This window comes from Eublepharis macularius, chromosome 5 (genome assembly GCF_028583425.1).
Source record: "Eublepharis macularius isolate TG4126 chromosome 5, MPM_Emac_v1.0, whole genome shotgun sequence".
Taxonomy (NCBI): Eukaryota; Metazoa; Chordata; class Lepidosauria; order Squamata; family Eublepharidae; genus Eublepharis; species Eublepharis macularius.
Window position 1 is genome coordinate 13185154 of NC_072794.1, and position 18615 is coordinate 13203768.

Sequence of the window (18615 nt, forward strand, 5' to 3'; positions counted from 1 at the left end):
GCTGTAAGGATGTTAGTCCGAAAGGTGCCGTGCTACCCTTACTAAGATTTATATCTAGCTGTATTGAGAGCCGGATGCATGTTAGGAATCCATTTGAGAACCCTGTAAAGTAGGCCAGCCTCAGTATCTCCTTCTTGCAGTTTTTTGGTAAGGCAGAGATCAGGATCAGAAACTGATCGTGTTCTTAGCCCTTCTTCTGTGCCAGCCCTGGGATATAATTGATGGTTTTGAGTATCTTCTGCAATTTTCTCTTCCTCTGTGGCCTTTGCAGGTGGACGAAGAAGGGAGCTGTCCGGCTGGACAGCTGTGCCTGGACCCTCGCACCAATGATTCTGCTGTGCTGGACACCCTCTTTGACGAGCTGAACTCCGAGAACGGGTCCGTTCCGGTTGAGTACAAGAAATGCTGCTACGGGTACTGCATCGATCTTCTCGAGAAGCTGGCTGAGGATCTGCCCTTTGATTTCGACCTCTACATCGTGGGGGATGGGAAGTACGGGGCCTGGAAGAACGGCCGTTGGACAGGGCTGGTGGGGGACCTCTTGAGCAGCACGGCCCACATGGCTGTCACCTCTTTCAGCATCAACTCGGCCCGGAGCCAGGTGATCGACTTCACCAGCCCGTTTTTCTCCACCAGCTTAGGCATCCTGGTGAGAATCCGGGACACGGCATCTCCCATCGGGGCCTTCATGTGGCCACTCCACTGGACCATGTGGGTGGGCATCTTTGTGGCGCTTCACATGACCGCCCTCTTCCTCACCCTCTACGAGTGGAAGAGCCCCTATGGGATGACCCCCAAAGGCCGTAATCGCATGAAGATCTTCTCCTATTCTTCAGCACTCAACCTGTGCTACGCAATCCTCTTTGGGCGCACCGTCTCCAGCAAGACGCCCAAGTGCTGGACAGGCCGTTTCCTCATGAACCTTTGGGCCATCTTTTGCCTCCTGGTTCTCTCGAGCTACACAGCCAACCTGGCCGCAGTCATGGTGGGTGAGAAGACCTTTGAGGAGCTCTCGGGGATTCACGACCCCAAGGTCAGGACAACAGAATTTCTGTAGTACCAGCCCCCTTCCTCTTTGGCCTCTGCCTCCATCCTTCCTTCCTTCCTTCCTTCCTTCCTTCCAGACACTGCTTAACCTTCTAAGAGGTAGATCCGGGTCCAGTAACCCCTTAAAGACCAACTAGATTTCCAAAGTATGAGCTTTTGAGAGTCTCGAAAGCTCATACCTTGGAAATCTAATACCTTGGAAATCTAGTTGGTCTTTAAGGTGCTTATTGGACCAGGATCTTGTTCTTCAATTGCAGACCAGCATGGCTACCCACCTGAAGCTGCTTAACCTTCTCTGTCCTTCCTTGCCTCTGGGCCCCCTTCTTAGCTCTCTTCTGTCACTGGACTGACTGGTCTCTCAATTTCGTGCATAGAGTCTCCATTCCTGCTTGCCTGGCACCTTTTCCAGCTATCAGTACAAAACCGTGTTCTCTCAGCCAAAGCACTCTCATTTCTCTGATGCATCCTGCAGTGTTTGTCAATATTCCATTGCTTACAATTTCCCTTTCAGCAAATACTTTCTTTGGGGACATCCCGGGAGTTTGGCTGATGGTTAGGGGAGGCTAGCAGGTGGGCTTCCAATCCCTGCTTTTTTCCTGCCATCATCCCTACATCATCCTGTTTGTGTTTTCTCCCATTCACTCCCCAACGTCTGTAAGTGCTAAAAGCGTCTGCCCCTTCTTTGCAGTTGCATCACCCGTCCCAAGGTTTCCGTTTTGGCACCGTATGGGAGAGCAGCGCTGAGGAATATATTAAGAAGAGTTTTCCAGACATGCACGAGTACATGAGACGGCACAGCGTCCCCACCACGCCTGCTGGGGTAACCATGCTCAAGTAAGTTTGGTTTAGCTGTGGGACGACAACCTTTAGGAGAAGATAGACATAATGTTTCCAGAGTAGGTCCACCTGGGCTCATAAAGACAGATGTAATATTTTTAGGCAATTAGGATTTATTTTATGTCATGTTATTTCTCACTGAAACGCAAGACAAGTTACAGAATATAAACGAGCACAATCAGTCGGATGATGCGTCAAATAAGAAGTGTGATAGGACTGGGATTGCAGACATTTGAAACCATTTGAGAACAATCTTCCCAAAGCATAAGTATTAAACATAACATGTTAAATAATGCTGAACATGGCAGCTCCTAAGTAGAAACACTGTACATTTTCCTGGAGCAATCTGTTCTGATGTAACCCTGTTTCCTTTACCAAAATTCTTCCTTCGAACAATTCTGTACTGTGGAGTGTGCCAAATGCCTTCCTGGCCTCTTTGGGCAGGCCATTCCAAAGGGCGGAGCCACTACAGAGAAGGCACGTATCCAGGCAGTTGTTGATCTTGCCCATTTGCAGGGTGGCACCTGCACAACGCCCTGATCAGATGAGAGAAGCTTTTCTTGGCAGGACAGTCTTGCAGTATGAAGACAAGAAGTGCTTTCAGAGCAATGAAGTCAATTATGAAACCTAAAGACAGATGTTTATTTAAAATATTTATTTTTTCCTGAGCATCCCAGTACCAGTATAAAACATTATAAAAACCAGGGCTTTTTTTCAGCTGGAACGTGGTGGAACGGAGTTCCGGCACCTCTTGAAAACGGTCACATGGCCGGTGGCCCCGCCCCTGATCTCCAGACAGAGGGGAGTTGAGATTGCCCTCCGCACCGCTGCAGCAGTGTGGAGGGCAATCTCAACTCCCCTCTGTCTGGAGATCAGGGGGCGGGGCCACCGGCCATGTGACCATTTTCGCCAGGGGTGATTTAAACTTTAAAAAACTCCCCCCTTGTTCCAGTTGACCGAAAGGGATGTCATTGTGCAGTCCTGAGTTCCGCCACCTCTTTCCCCAGAAAAAAAGCCCTGATAAAAACTATTTAATAAAACAACATAAAAACAACAAATACGTTATAAACCAAATCCCCACAAGCAGGTTAGGTCATTCCTCCTTTACCTCCCCCCAAAGGTCTCTGGAACGACTCTGTTTTTGCAGCCTGTCCAGAAAGCCCATGAGGGTAGGCGCTGCCCGTCCTCTCCCAGGAGGCTGTTCCAAAGAGATGCCCCTGAGAAAACCTGGACCTTAGCGGAACATGGGGTGATTCCGCACTAGTGGTTTTCCGCTGTTCAGCTTCCAATGACCTCGATTTTTCCTTGTGTTTCCGCACGTGGGAAGGCAATCCTAGCAGCAGCTTCGAAGTCACTGCAGGTTTTGCCCATTTTTTCCCCATCCTGCTTTCCCCCGACTTATTTGTCCATTCGCAGCAGATTAGGGATTTTGATCATGCGGAATTCTTTATTCGATGTTCTCCCCACCCTTGCCCTTTTCTCTCGCCCTTCGAATCAACTTAATTTGATTGGCCAATCACGTTTGCTATGTTTTGTGTTAGCATTGTTTCAGCTGTGTGTCAGATTTCTGCTTGTTTTCACATTTCAGCGGTCCAAACCCTCTTGGGTATCCCAGCCATCGATTGTAATGCCTTACCCTCTGTAATCTGCCTTGAGTCTCGGTGAGAAAGGTGGACTATAAATATAACATAAACAAAAGAAGAATAAATAAACAAACCATGAATGTCTATGTAGTGAATTGAAAAATCGTTTTAAAAGGTGGATGACCCACCTGGAGCATGGTAGGAGGTGCCAACCTCACCAGCCTAGCTGGCAGATTTGCCGGTGCGTATGTCTGTCATTTCACTTGTAAAGCTGGCACAAAATGCTATGAGCTGTCTTTTACATTCTTTCTGCCTTCACCCTTCTTTGACACTGTTAAGAGACTGAGAGCCAAGCTACAAGTGACGAATGATACTTGAACAGAAAGTGAACAGACTCACGTGTATTCCTCCCTGTTCACTTGCGCTCCACGATTGAGAGGAGTGCAAGTGGAGTGCAAGTGAACAGGGAGGAATAACACGTGAGGGCCAAGCTACAAGTGACGAATGACACTTGAACAGAAAGTGAACAGACTCACGTGTATTCCTCCCTGTTCACTTGCGCTCCACGATTGAGTGGAGTGCAAGTGGAGTGCAAGTGAACTGGGAGGAATAACACGTGAGGGCCAAGCTACAAGTGACGAATGACACTTGAACGGCAAGTGTATTTCTCCCTGTTCACTTGCCCTCCACTCAATCCACTTGCCGTTCAAGTGTCATTCGTCACTTGTAGCTTGGCCCTGTGTCTGTTCACTTGCCGTTCAAGTGTCATTCGGATTGAGTGGAGGGCAAGTGGAGGGCAAGTGAACAGGGAGGAATAACACGTGAGTCTGTTCACTTGCTGTTCAAGTGTCATTCGGATTGAGTGGAGGGCAAGTGGAGGGCAAGTGAACAGGGAGGAATAACACGTGAGTCTGTTCACTTGCTGTTCAAGTGTCATTCAGATCGAGTGGAGGGCAAGTGGAGGGCAAGTGAACAGGGAGGAATAACACGTGAGGGCCAAGCTACAAGTGACGAATGACACTTGAACAGAAAGTGAACAGACTCACGTGTATTCCTCCCTGTTCACTTGCGCTCCACGATTGAGTGGAGTGCAAGTGGAATGCAAGTGAACTGGGAGGAATAACACGTGAGGGCCAAGCTACAAGTGACGAATGACACTTGAACGGCAAGTGTATTTCTCCCTGTTCACTTGCCCTCCACTCAATCCACTTGCCGTTCAAGTGTCATTCGTCACTTGTAGCTTGGCCCTGTGTCTGTTCACTTGCCGTTCAAGTGTCATTCGGATTGAGTGGAGGGCAAGTGGAGGGCAAGTGAACAGGGAGGAATAACACGTGAGTCTGTTCACTTGCTGTTCAAGTGTCATTCAGATCGAGTGGAGGGCAAGTGGAGGGCAAGTGAACAGGGAGGAATAACACATGAGGGCCAAGCTACAAGTGACGAATGACACTTGAACGGCAAGTGTATTTCTCCCTGTTCACTTGCCCTCCACTCAATCCACTTGCCGTTCAAGTGTCATTCGTCACTTGTAGCTTGGCCCTGTGTCTGTTCACTTGCCGTTCAAGTGTCATTCGGATCGAGTGGAGGGCAAGTGGAGGGCAAGTGAACAGGGAGGAATAACACGTGAGTCTGTTCACTTGCTGTTCAAGTGTCATTCAGATCGAGTGGAGGGCAAGTGGAGGGCAAGTGAACAGGGAGGAATAACACATGAGGGCCAAGCTACAAGTGACGAATGACACTTGAACGGCAAGTGTATTTCTCCCTGTTCACTTGCCCTCCACTCAATCCACTTGCCATTCAAGTGTCATTCGTCACTTGTAGCTTGGCCCTGTGTCTGTTCACTTGCCGTTCAAGTGTCATTCGGATCGAGTGGAGGGCAAGTGGAGGGCAAGTGAACAGGGAGGAATAACACGTGAGTCTGTTCACTTGCTGTTCAAGTGTCATTCAGATCGAGTGGAGGGCAAGTGGAGGGCAAGTGAACAGGGAGGAATAACACATGAGGGCCAAGCTACAAGTGACGAATGACACTTGAACGGCAAGTGTATTTCTCCCTGTTCACTTGCCCTCCACTCAATCCACTTGCCGTTCAAGTGTCATTCGTCACTTGTAGCTTGGCCCTGTGTCTGTTCACTTGCCGTTCAAGTGTCATTCGGATCGAGTGGAGGGCAAGTGGAGGGCAAGTGAACAGGGAGGAATAACACGTGAGTCTGTTCACTTGCTGTTCAAGTGTCATTCAGATCGAGTGGAGGGCAAGTGGAGGGCAAGTGAACAGGGAGGAATAACACATGAGGGCCAAGCTACAAGTGACGAATGACACTTGAACGGCAAGTGTATTTCTCCCTGTTCACTTGCCCTCCACTCAATCCACTTGCCGTTCAAGTGTCATTCGTCACTTGTAGCTTGGCCCTGTGTCTGTTCACTTGCCGTTCAAGTGTCATTCGGATTGAGTGGAGGGCAAGTGGAGGGCAAGTGAACAGGGAGGAATAACACGTGAGTCTGTTCACTTGCTGTTCAAGTGTCATTCAGATCGAGTGGAGGGCAAGTGGAGGGCAAGTGAACAGGGAGGAATAACACATGAGGGCCAAGCTACAAGTGACGAATGACACTTGAACGGCAAGTGTATTTCTCCCTGTTCACTTGCCCTCCACTCAATCCACTTGCCGTTCAAGTGTCATTCGTCACTTGTAGCTTGGCCCTGTGTCTGTTCACTTGCCGTTCAAGTGTCATTCGGATCGAGTGGAGGGCAAGTGGAGGGCAAGTGAACAGGGAGGAATAACACGTGAGTCTGTTCACTTGCTGTTCAAGTGTCATTCAGATCGAGTGGAGGGCAAGTGGAGGGCAAGTGAACAGGGAGGAATAACACATGAGGGCCAAGCTACAAGTGACGAATGACACTTGAACGGCAAGTGTATTTCTCCCTGTTCACTTGCCCTCCACTCAATCCACTTGCCGTTCAAGTGTCATTCGTCACTTGTAGCTTGGCCCTGTGTCTGTTCACTTGCCGTTCAAGTGTCATTCGGATCGAGTGGAGGGCAAGTGGAGGGCAAGTGAACAGGGAGGAATAACACGTGAGTCTGTTCACTTGCTGTTCAAGTGTCATTCAGATCGAGTGGAGGGCAAGTGGAGGGCAAGTGAACGGAGGAATAACACGTGAGTCTGTTCACTTGCCATTCAAGTGTTATTCGGATCGAGTGGAGGGCAAGTGGAGGGCAAGTGAACAGGGAGGAATAACACGTGAGTCTGTTCACTTGCCATTCAAGTGTTATTCGGATCGAGTGGAGGGCAAGTGGAGGGCAAGTGAACAGGGAGGAATAACACGTGAGTCTGTTCACTTGCCATTCAAGTGTTATTCGGATCGAGTGGAGGGCAAGTGGAGGGCAAGTGAACGGAGGAATAACACGTGAGTCTGTTCACTTGCCATTCAAGTGTTATTCGGATCGAGTGGAGGGCAAGTGGAGGGCAAGTGAACAGGGAGGAATAACACGTGAGTCTGTTCACTTGCCATTCAAGTGTCATTCGGATCGAGTGGAGTGCAAGTGGAGGGCAAGTGAGCAGGGAGGAATAACATGTGAGTCTGTTCACTTGCCGTTCAAGTGTCATTCGTCACTTGTAGCTTGGCCCCGAGAAGGGGATGGGCTGACTGGGGGGCTTGCATCATTTCAGCTGAGAGAGGAAGGCCTTCTAAATGCAGAGGAGTTGTAATACAGCAAAATCTGCTTGCAAGACTGTAGACCTGAGTTGTGGAGCAAGACAAGTTGAGCAGAGTTCATCTTTCTTAGGTTTTAGGGGAGCTGGACAGTCCGCTTGTCTAATTATTATATCAGAAATACAAACAGGCTCAGCTGCAGCAAGCATGAGTGGATTGCCACATTATTTAGCTCAAATCTACACTCTGGCAAGCTGGTTAATCAAGACCCTGTAGCAATTTGCAGAGGACCTGGGGAAAGTGACATTCTGCAGTGTCAAGTCTTAGCCCTGAGTTGTGTAGCAACTCCAGTTAGGAACAGTTCGCCTTGACTGAACTGACAAATAGCTAGTGGATGTGGAGCCCTGCTTGCGACACCTTAGATGGGAGCTGTTGGGGCAGCTCAGGTTCAGCAAGCTGTGTTATCATTGCCATTGCTACTTCTGATGTTGGGGCAGCTCAGGTTCAGCAAGCTGCGTCTTCATTGCCATTGCAACTTCTGATGTTGGGGCAGCTCAGGTTCAGCAAGCTGCGTCTTCATTGCCATTGCAACTTCTGATGTTGGGGCAGCTCAGGTTCAGCAAGCTGCGTCTTCATTGCCATTGTAACTTCTGATGTTGGGGCAGCTCAGGTTCAGCAAGCTGCGTCTTCATTGCTGTTGCAATTTCCGATGTTGGGGCAGCTCAGGTTCAGCAAGCTATGTCTTCATTGCCTCGTAACTTCTGATGTTCTGGCTCTTCCTGCTGGCAGGACCAACCCTCCCAAGCTGAATGCCTTCATCATGGATAAGTCTTTGTTGGACTACGAGGTCTCCATCGATTCAGACTGCAAACTGCTGACAGTGGGGAAGCCTTTTGCTATTGAAGGTAGGAGAGGGCCCCGGGGGAAATTCTATGAAAGAATCTCACAGGTTTAATGCAAAACCCTAGAGAAAAGTGAGACAACAGATGCAGAGGAGAAGTTTGGTTCTTGCTTGAAAGATCCGAGCTCTGTAGCAACTGCAGTTTAGCCCTATTTATTTTAGTCGATTGCATTAATTCCTCATTCTACTGTCCAAATAACATTCTGGAATACAGAATGCTCCTGAAATTGTGTGCGCGCAGAGAATGTTGGCTCAGTTTTCACAGTGCCTAAAGCAGGGTGTTGTGCAATATGTGCTCCGTCACGCAGAATGCAGCCTCACCAACCAACCACCAGGGAGTTTGAAATGTGCTGGTTTTGCTTCCTGCTAGAGGCTCCAAATCTGGTGTCTGTTGGGGCAAGGGTGTCAAACACCGGGAAGATCATAATTAATTATCTGGTGGACTGCGTTTGGTTGGGGGAATCACAGGTTGTGTCAACCTCCCAGGGATTGCTAACAGGTTTAGGTGTGAGTTGAGCAGGGAAAGAATCCCGGAGAAAAAGCAACTTAGTCTGAAGACCAAGTCCTGTTAGGAAAGGTTGAAGGAGCTTGGTATATTTAGCCCAGAGGGGAGATGACTGAGGGGTGATATGATAACCATCTTCAAATACTTGAAGGGCTGTCGTATAGAGTATGGCGCGGAGTTGTTTTCCACTGCCCCAGAAGATTAGACCAGAACCAGCAGGCTGAAATTAAATCAAAAGAGTTTTCAGCGAAACGTTAGGAAGAACTTCCTGACAGTGCAGTCCCTTAGTGGAATAGACTTCCTCGGGAGGTGGTGGGCTCTCCTTCTTTGGAGGTTTTTAAGCAGAGGCTAGATGGCCATCTGACAGCAATGCTGTTTCTGTGAACCTGGGCAGATCGTGAGAGGGAGGGAGGGAGGGAAGGGTTACATCAGTGCTTAGTTCTCATGGCCCCTTCTTACATGCTCAGGGTATTGTCAATCACCACCTTGGGGTCAGGAAGCAATTTTCCCCAGGCCAGTTTGGCTAGGGATCCTGATGGTGTTTTGCCATCTTCTGGGCATGGAGCAGGGGACACTGGTGTGTGTGTGCGGGGGAGGTAGTTGTGAATTTCCTGCACTGCGCAGGGGGTTGGACTAGATGACCCTGGAGGTCCCTTCCAACCCTATGATTCTAAGATTCTATGAACAAGGACAGACACGTTTATTCCGTTTGTGATGGGAAAAGGGGGCAGGGAAAACCCTTTCTTCTTCTCCCGTAATAGTAGAAATCGGGGACACCCAATGAACTTGAAGGGCAATAGATTCAGATCAGAAAGAGGAAATACTTCCTTACCCACCAAGTAATTAAATTATGGAATTCTCTGCCCAAGTGCTTGCCCGGTTTGCTTGGCCCTCGAGGACAATTGGTTGGCCGCTGGGTGAAACAGGGCGCTGGACTAGATGGACCTCTGGCCTGATCCAACAAGGTATCTCTTCAGTGTCCCTGCAGCACAAATGCGACTCTTGGGTTGATCATAGAAGTGGGTTACAAAGAGAGCCCCCGGCACCCTCTTTGCCGCCTTCTCTCGGCAGCTCTGGTTGCGTCTTTCCCTGCCTCCTGGGCTGCCCTTGCCGGCACATCATCTGCGATGCTTTTTGATCTCCTGGCTTCTCATTAGCTCCACAGCAAACGGGGGAGCTGAGCAGAATACCAATCGCTGCCGCCCCCAGTGCTCTGCCGCCTGCCAATTTTGATACTGGAAAGTGGAACGATTGCAACACACGGCGAGAGAATGACAAGTCGGAGAATCCACCACGTTCCAGGCAGACTTCGCTCCAAATAGCAAGGGGGCAGGATTTCGGAGGAGAAACGTTGAAAAAATGTCAGGGGGGCTTTGAAGGAGGTGTTCTTCCTGTCCAAGAGCGGGCATTTAGAAAGAGAGCTTATGAAGATACGTGCTGGATCATATCAAAAGCTCACAATGATAATGAAATGGGACTTCCAAATACAGGTGCAGTATACCAGAGTGGCAGATAGTAGGGAGAAAGCAATAGGGGCGGTCTCTTGCCATTACCTTCCTAGTTTTGGGAGCATCCCAGAAACTACCCGGCTGCCTGTTGTTGGAAGCAGAATACTTGGCTACTCTGGTCTGAGCCGGCAAAGGTCTCAGGTCCTCCTAGACTAGCCTCCTGTCTCCAGCAGAGGCCAACTGGATGAATCGGACATGAAAGTCCTCCGTTGTTGGTTGTTCTTGTGGTGTTCAGCTAGACTTGTTTGGAATGTGGAGGTTCCACTCTTCTGTAATGGCTAATAGCAGACATTAGGCCCCCTCCTCCTCTGTGGGTTTTTAAAAGTTATATAAATGTATGAAACTTGGATCCTTCTCCATTGCAAAGTCAGTTTTCTGCACTGCATCTCACGGTGACTACTTCCAAGAGCATAATAGGAGCAGCGCCAACCTGCCTTTGGTTTTAGCGTGGCGCTTTACACGTGCTCAGAACCATTGGCTCAAATGAGTCTCCCGAACGCTCACTGGTGACTCTGGGATCAATATAACCCCTACCAACATACTTCTCGCCACCGCCATCACCTTCTCCCTGGCAAATCTTTGTGTGTTCTCTGCCAGGCTACGGCATCGGCCTTCCCCAGAACTCACCTTTGACTTCCAACATCTCTGAGTTCATCAGCCGATACAAGTCGGCCGGCTTCATGGACCTCCTCCATGACAAGTGGTACAAAATGGTGCCCTGCGGGAAGCGTGTCTTTGCCGTCACAGAGGTACTGGGGCCCTTGAGGGTTTGGGGAGAGGATCTGCTTGGTGGCTGTAGGGTCCTTTGGAGAGTCCCTGCCAGGGCAGGGGGGGGGGGCGTCATTTGGCAAGGCAGATGGGTCTCTGGGCTCCTGAAATCCACTCCAAATACATTCAGAAACTGCCACTGTGCAGTGGGACAAATTTAGAAAGGGGGTCCCAACCATAAGAAGTGGCAAGGCAGAAGAAGTGGAACTGGTTAAGGCAGCAGATTTATGAGGCTGTGGGATTGGCAAGATGCAGAGGCCTAAATGACATTTGGACTGCACAGTCAATTCTAGCAGAAGCGTTGGATTTGTGCACAGCGAGGAAAGGCAAGCCAGTGAGACATCCTGAGCATTTCATTTCCTTGCAGAGGAGAAGTTCCCATGGGCGGGCTGCTTATTAGATGTGCAGGACATCTGTGAGAGCCGACTTGGCAGTGGGTGCAAAAAACAAGCAGGCAGGACAGAATTTAGCACCTGCTCCTTCAGTCTTTCAGTGAAAGGCCAAGAGGCCCTGGATGTGTTGCAAAATGTGAGGCAGGGGAAATCATACAGCCATCCAGCAATACAAGCATCTCTCATCACATGCAGGCCTGCTTCTGTTGAGGGGGAAGCGAGAGGGCGGACTCTAGAATCTGCCAGTGCCCCACCCTGGGCCCCTGGAAAACAGCCCAAGCCAGGCAGTCACCCAGCAAGCAAAAAAGAGCAGCCTGTATGGCTCCAACACCGTTGGGAGGAACAGACCCAAGGCCACTTTGAACGGGGGGCCTTTCAAAAAAACCTTTTGCCATCTCTGATCGCTCACAAAATCTCCTCTGGCCTGCAAGGCTGCCTGGACTGAAATCAGAACCGTAAAACCGAAGCTTTGGCTTCTCTGTGCCTGGATTTCTTCAGTTACCACCCACCCACCCCAATTGCTAGTCACTATTTCATTTGGGCAGGCCTGAAATACAAAAGACGGTTTTGCTTGCGCCTGCAGCGACGACAGGCCGGGCCTCACTACGGACCTGTATCCAGTCCCTGCATTTCCTGCAGAAAGAGGGCAAAGCCCACCTCTTGACCCCCACTGAAGAAGAGCCACAGCCTCTTGCCGGCATCACGGGGGGGGTGTATTGAGGGGGCACCCCTGAAGTATCCTCACTGGACAGGGGGAGAAGTCAGGTCCCAGTTCAGGGAGGCAGGAGAGGTTATGGGGCAAAGGAGAACATGAGCAGAGAGCCAGAAAGGACCCAGAGCTAGTCTTTGCCCACTGCCAGCTGTTTGGTTTCACAGGATGGTTGGGTTTGGGGTAGGGGCGGTTTTCGGCAGGCCTCCTGAGGGGGAATTTCAGGCATAAAGGCCAGTAGCCCTAAGTTCAACCCCCTACAAGCCATAGTAATTCTGTGCTTTTTCATCTTCCTGCCTAGACCTTACAGATGGGAATCTACCACTTCTCTGGCCTCTTTGTTCTGCTTTGCATCGGCCTCTGTGGTTCGCTGCTCACCTCCCTGGGGGAGCACATCTTCTTCCGCCTCATCTTACCCCGCATCCGGCGCAAGAAGAAGTTCAATTACTGGCTCCATACCAGCCAGGTGAGATCAACTGGCGTGGCTCTGTCGCTCACCCTGCATCAGAAATGTTCAAATGAATCCTGGCTATTTCTCTTATGTAACTCCAAATACAGTAAATGTGTATTTTCTAAACCTCAGTTTTAAAAAAAGACAGCAGGTTTGTAGTCCTCAAGGATGTGGCAGTTACATTCAAGGATGCTGTAGACATGATTGTTGATTGTAGTTACTAGATCGTTGGTGTCCCGTGGCATTCTGGCAGAGCTGAAAGCTTAGCTGGTCCCCTCATGGAACTAGCTTGAGATATGGTTGCTAACCTCCAGGTAGGGCCTGGAGACCTCCTGGAATTACAGCTGATTTCCAGACTACGGAGATCAGTTCCCCTGGAGAAAATGGCTGCTTTGGAGGGTGGACTGTAATGCATTATACACCCTTCCCAGGCTCTGTCCCCAATTTCCCAGAATTTCCAAACCTGGATTTGGCAACCTTGGCCTGAGATTATCAGCTGCAGTTCTGTTCTGTGTGCCCCAGTTGTCTGAGATGAGATGGGCAGCCACAAGTGGCCGAGCCTTTGTGTTAGAGGTACCACACTTTTCCAGTGATACCTGGTGCCTATGATTTTGTGTTTAAGGTGTCAAGAAAAAATGCTTTTATTCTCTTACGCCTTTTAAAAAAAACTATTGGTTATATTTGTGGGACACCTTAATTGTAGTGATGTTTTTAGTTTTAATATATAACGTTAATTATATTTTTAAAATTGCTTTGAATGTTGTAAACCACTTTGGGCCTTGTTTGAGGGAGAGGTAGTATAAAAATCGAATAAATAAATAGTGGGGAATGCCCTTACAAAATTAGGGAGACTTTTCTCCTCCACTTCCATTAGACTTGCGAGTTTTATGGCAGAAAGTACATGGTGGCAACAGATGCCAAACCCTGCTTTTCAAATCTGCGACCTCTGTTTTTTATATACATGTACTAGAAAATACACCGGGCTCTAAACATGAGTTTGGAGGAACAGAGGATCAAGAGGCTAAATCTGGAGAAAAAGTAAGTTACGTTGTGTTGTCTGCTTCTCTCAGCTTGGTGAATCCACCTTTCCACTGCTGTTCTCACAATTATACACTGTGATATGAATTAATAAATACTTTATAGGATAAACCTTTTACAAAAATTCCGGTTTTTAAATGCATTTACAAAATATCCACAATACAGTATATAGCTCTTACATTCAATCTTGCAATAGCCAAACACAATGAAGAGTAAAGTCCACAAAATTGTTAATGACAATTAGCCTTTAGAATGTTAATGGTTTGTTTTGCTGGAATTGCTCATTACCCTGTGTAACCTCCTTGTTAATTGGCGCTCACAAATATGGCTTGAACTATGCATGCATTTATTTATGTTGCTCAGATGAATCAGCAGCTAATGATGGTGTTGCGGAGTTGATCGCTTTTCAAGATGGGAGAAAATATAATTTTTTCAGGAGAAAAATGTAAACAAATGCTGAAAAATATGAGATAATTGGTAGTTGATGTGATGGTAAACGATAAAGGTAAATGATATCTTGCTTCTCTGTCTCCAAGAGGACCGCGGTAACATTACAGATGTGTGTGTGTGTTGCAATCAGCTTATGACAATCACAGCAAAGGGTCAGGCAAGTGAGAAGTACCACCTTCCTCTGCAATCTTCCTTGGTGGTCTCTTAACCAAGTACTGGCCCTGCTTAGATCTAATGAGATCGGGCTCATATAATTAGCTAAAACCAATAGGCAACATTTAGAATAGCGGCTAGTAGAGTTAAAAATCCCATACTTTATAGAAAAAGGCAGCATCCCTGAATTACATCATTTAAAATAATTTCAGAGCTATGAAAACGGAAAAAGTCTCTCTAGAGAGGCAAAGGCTTGAGGAAAAATACCAGGACAAAAAGGGGGGGGCTGTAGTTTTTTTTCCCTAAGGACTTTCACCCCATCTTGCTGGTGGAAAAATTGGAAAATTTGGGGGAACAGTGGAGGCAAAAAACTTCTATAAGGTATTGTCTCTTTTAGAACGAGTGAAATTCTTCTTAAGGTAAGTTTTTTCCTAGTCCAAATGTATGGCATGAAAATGTCTGAGAATGTTCTCAATTTTTCCAGTAGAAAAATATGGAAATTTGGAGGAGCACTGGAAAAAAGAACTCATATTGTAGACCTATGCAAAATTTTCAAGATTTTTTTTTTAAAAATTAGCAACTATTAGTATGCTATAATGTGTTTAATGATACTATTAAAGAGTTCATTGTTTCAATATTATGAAGTTTAGCTTAATATCCAAACATGCCGGCAGGCCTACCAATTGTGATTCTATGAGAGAGTTTCTGTCCAAATAATACATTTCTTTTTCTTTAATACAGAATTTGTTTTGTACCTTCAACTTTCATTTTCTCAGATGGCAAAAGTTAAGATAGCATAGGATGCTGCAGTTTGCTATTCTCTTCTTGAGTACTGAGTATAACTTGGACTTTTTTCTTATAGAAAATGAAGATATTTATACTTTGAAATGTCGTAAATATGCCAACTAGGGTAATTTTATATACTAAGTTATAATAAATAATAAATAAATAATGTTTGATCAGTAAAAGAGTTTTAGGTTTGACAGGAAAATAAGTATTGCATATATTTCAATTTCCACCGAAAAGTCCATTTTTTCCAGAGGAAAAGAAAGGGGTGTGTGTTTTCCCCTACTCTGGCTTCAAAATGTCCGGAAATTTTAAGTTTTGAAGTCTGTCATCTCAAAAAACAAAATGAGTAAATGTAATTACTGTGTTTACTGGACTTTGGTTTTCTCTTTTAAAAAATGAGTGCAGCCAACATTTATTTCCTATGGATGAAATAATGACTGGCAAAAGCACCACAAATAATTTTTGAGGTTTGCTGTTTACAATTCTTCAGCGTTGGGCAGCAGCATTCTGGTAGAGCTGAATTCTGGATAGATCAGTTCTTCTGTCTTCAGCGAGGCTCGCAGAAATCCCAGAAGCTAGAGATATGGAAGGATAAGATTCATAGTGACTGGAGTGGGCTTCAGTCCCCTCTGTACCCCACTTCCGCAAAACCATAGAAGACAGTGACTACTGCAGAGTGTGTTATGGAATCCAACAACATACGTTTTCTCCGCCCGTATTGCCTGCAGAATTCCATTTCATTTCCTTGGCTGCAGAATTCCATTTTTCTTGATATGTGATGTGGCACAGCAAAGAGGAAAGGCACGAAGATGGGAAAGGGCCACAGCTTTGGGACAGAAGCCTCCCCCCCCCCCCCACAACTAACTAAAATCCTGACTCATTTTAGCTATTTCAGCCAGCAATATTTATTTATGTACCATCCTTTCATTTGTGAAAATAAAAGGCCTACATGGTTGTCCCCAAAGCCTTGAGGACTAGGATCTTTCTCCTTTTAGTTGAACGAACACCGTGATCCTAAGGATGCTGTTGGTTGCGCATTCTGTGCTTGTGTTGCACTGCTGCAGGACTGGCAGAACAAGCCTTTGTTACAAACAACTGGAAGGTTGTGTATCTGATCTTATCCGTGTCTTACTAAGGCTTCCACTATCGCAGACTAAAGATATATCTTTACTCTTGGACAGATTCCAGCAATTAGTTAAGACCTACAAAACAGAACTTGCTTTCGTAGCAGCGCTGCTTATCAGTACATTATTTATAGGGTTCTTCTTGCAAAGCTTTTTCCCATCAAGATACACAGAGTCCTTCTAGAGTTTCTTTCTTTCTTTTTAATGAAATCCTTTCTAGTCTTTTTAAAGAAGCAAGATATCAAAACATATATGATTATCAGGGCTCATTTCAAGAGGGAACGTACAGGAACGCCGTTCCGGCACTTCCCCAAAGAAGTCACATATCAGGTGGCCCCACCCACCCGATTCTCAGCCATTTTGGGCCCATTTCAGCCTGGATTGGGGCCGAAACAGCCCAGATCGGGCCTCTTACGGGTGGTGGGTCACTCTCCCACTCAGCAGCGGCCTGATCCTGACCATTTTGGGCCCCTTTTCGGCCATTTTCAGCCCCTTTTTGCCATTTTGGGCCCAATTTCGGCCCTGAATGGCCAGGATTGGGTCCAAAACAGCCAGGATAGGTGATGTCAGGGGGTGTGGCATATGCAAATTAGGCATGCTAATGACACACTTCCAGTGATGGAAGGGTGTGGCATATGTTAATGAGTTATGCTAATGAGTTCCTCCAGCTCTTTTTCTATGAAATGACCCCTGATGATACAAAGATGGAACACAGAAAGGGAATAAAAATTAGGTTTGCTAACATTTCCTAATTAACTCTTAAGTTTAAAGCAATCAAAGTTTCTATGAAATGCATTAAGATTCCCATAGCATACAATACAAAGGTAAGATTCTCACCTGGATCCTTATGAGATTTCTTCCAATCAAAACTTTGACATACTATCTGAGTTAGCATTTTTATAGGTTGTCTTATGCAAAAATCCAAGCTCTTTATTATGTGATAGTACAAATAAACTATTATGGGTTTAATGCATAATTAAATATTCATATTTTCTATTGTATAACATTCTAATTAGCCAAAAAGTGACATTATATCCAACTTGCAAAATAAAACTATAAATCTGTGGAAAACGACAGGAGTTAAATGAGTAGATCACCATTAGTCCATTCTGTGATTGGAGGACATTAATCTAGATGCTGCCCATTATTTTTAATTAGCTGTCAAAGATAAAAGTACACCTGTGTTGGTTATACTATACAACATTAGAAAAAAAATACAAGGAAGTTCATGCAGTGTTCAGAAGTTCACTTAGAATACATAGGTATTGCTTTGCCTAATGCGCTTTAATCTGTATTACTATAATGGTTGCATGTTTCAGATGAAATAGTTAAGCTGTTGAGCTGATGCACCTTTCTCCCTCCAAGGTGCAATATTGAAAAGAGTCAGGAGGAACCTGAGGAGGCCCCCAGCCAGCCCAGCTGGAACAACCTCCGCCGAGCCACAGTGAAGAAGGAGGACAAGAGGGTGCACTTCAACATAGAAAACCTGCCCGATGAGACATCCGAGGACGAGCGAGAGGCGCCGGTCTGGCATTGCATGAATGGGCAAGACCCCCAGCAGACCAGCAAGGAAGTCCAGGAGAAGGAACTTGAGGAGTTGGAGGGTAGAATTGCGAACATGCGGGAGCAGCTCCGGGCTGCGCTCGTGCGGAAGAGTGAGCTGATGGTGGCCCTGGGCCCACCGCCCAAAGCCCCCCGGCTGCCTCCTGCCCTGAAAGCCCTCATCAAGGAGAACAAGGAAGAGCGGTGATGGGGCAAAGGTGCCTCTCTTCCTTGGGTGGGAAGCAGAGTCCGGTCTCAACGCTAGAGACAAATGGCCACAGGTTTGCACATTAAGAGGGAACGCAGGAGGCACAAAACTGGGTCAACGGTGCAGGGAATGAGCGGGGTAGAGCTGGGTCGTGTTGCAGGACTCCCCCTCTTGCTTCCTGGCCCAAATTCTGTGAGTTTGGGGCAGGTGATCATCCAGGCAGGGAGGCAGAAGGGGGCTGGCGGACATCTCTAGGAGGAGGTGCTGGGAGAATCCTCCATCTGCCTGGCTCGCTCCACGTCTCCTTTGTTTGTTCAGGTACAGCCTGCTTCTTTTGGAGAGGGCCAAGGGTGGGACCTGTGCTTCCCCTGCAGGTTGGCTCTGCTCTGGCTCAAGAGCGGCAAGCACTAGGTGTGGGGAAAGGCCTTCCCCTCCCCGAAACACTGGAGGAGGCAAGACCAAGTCAGTTAGGCCAAAGGACACACCTGCTGCACAAGCCAGAGGCTCTTTGGAAGAACAGCTGCTTTGCATGCAGAAAATCTTTGGTTCGAATCCTACCAGCTCTGGTTGAAGGATGTCCAGTGCTGAGCGGCAGCTTTCCCTTGGCCAGCTGGAGTAGGCAATCCTAGCCAACCCCTGGGCGGGGATGGTTTCACTCCAGGAAAGGCAACTTTGCAGGGAGGCGGATAGTCCCGAGCTCAGCATACAGGGGCCTAGTCCTGGCTGTTGGGTACCTGGGGCTGGGAAAGCCCTTCCTATACCCGAGACCTTGGAAAGCCAGAGGACTGGAGTGGGGGAGACACTATCCTAGGCCAGACTCAGCCCAAGGCAAGCTCCAGTTACTTATCTTTCTTTTCTGCTTGAGCTCCAGCCATTTCTGCGACCTTTAAAAGAAAATATTCATTTATTTGGTGCTAGGCTAAATTGGTGACTTTGCTGACTGGCTTTCATTGATTTTTGTGCCTGC

The 18615-nt window shown here is 47.3% G+C and overlaps 1 protein-coding gene across 1 annotated transcript in view; it reads left to right on the forward strand.

Annotated features, from left to right (window-relative positions):
- The window catches only part of GRIN3B (glutamate ionotropic receptor NMDA type subunit 3B), a 45125-nt gene extending 27477 nt beyond the window's left edge, over positions 1 to 17648 (forward strand). Inside the window, exons 6-12 of the mRNA XM_054979686.1 lie at positions 272 to 1033; positions 1736 to 1881; positions 7900 to 8015; positions 10622 to 10773; positions 12195 to 12359; positions 13315 to 13382; positions 17264 to 17648. Of these exons, the coding sequence (XP_054835661.1) occupies positions 272 to 1033; positions 1736 to 1881; positions 7900 to 8015; positions 10622 to 10773; positions 12195 to 12359; positions 13315 to 13382; positions 17264 to 17648 (1794 nt within the window). The remainder of the gene's footprint in view (positions 1 to 271; positions 1034 to 1735; positions 1882 to 7899; positions 8016 to 10621; positions 10774 to 12194; positions 12360 to 13314; positions 13383 to 17263) is intronic.
- The last annotated feature ends 967 nt before the right edge of the window (positions 17649 to 18615 follow it).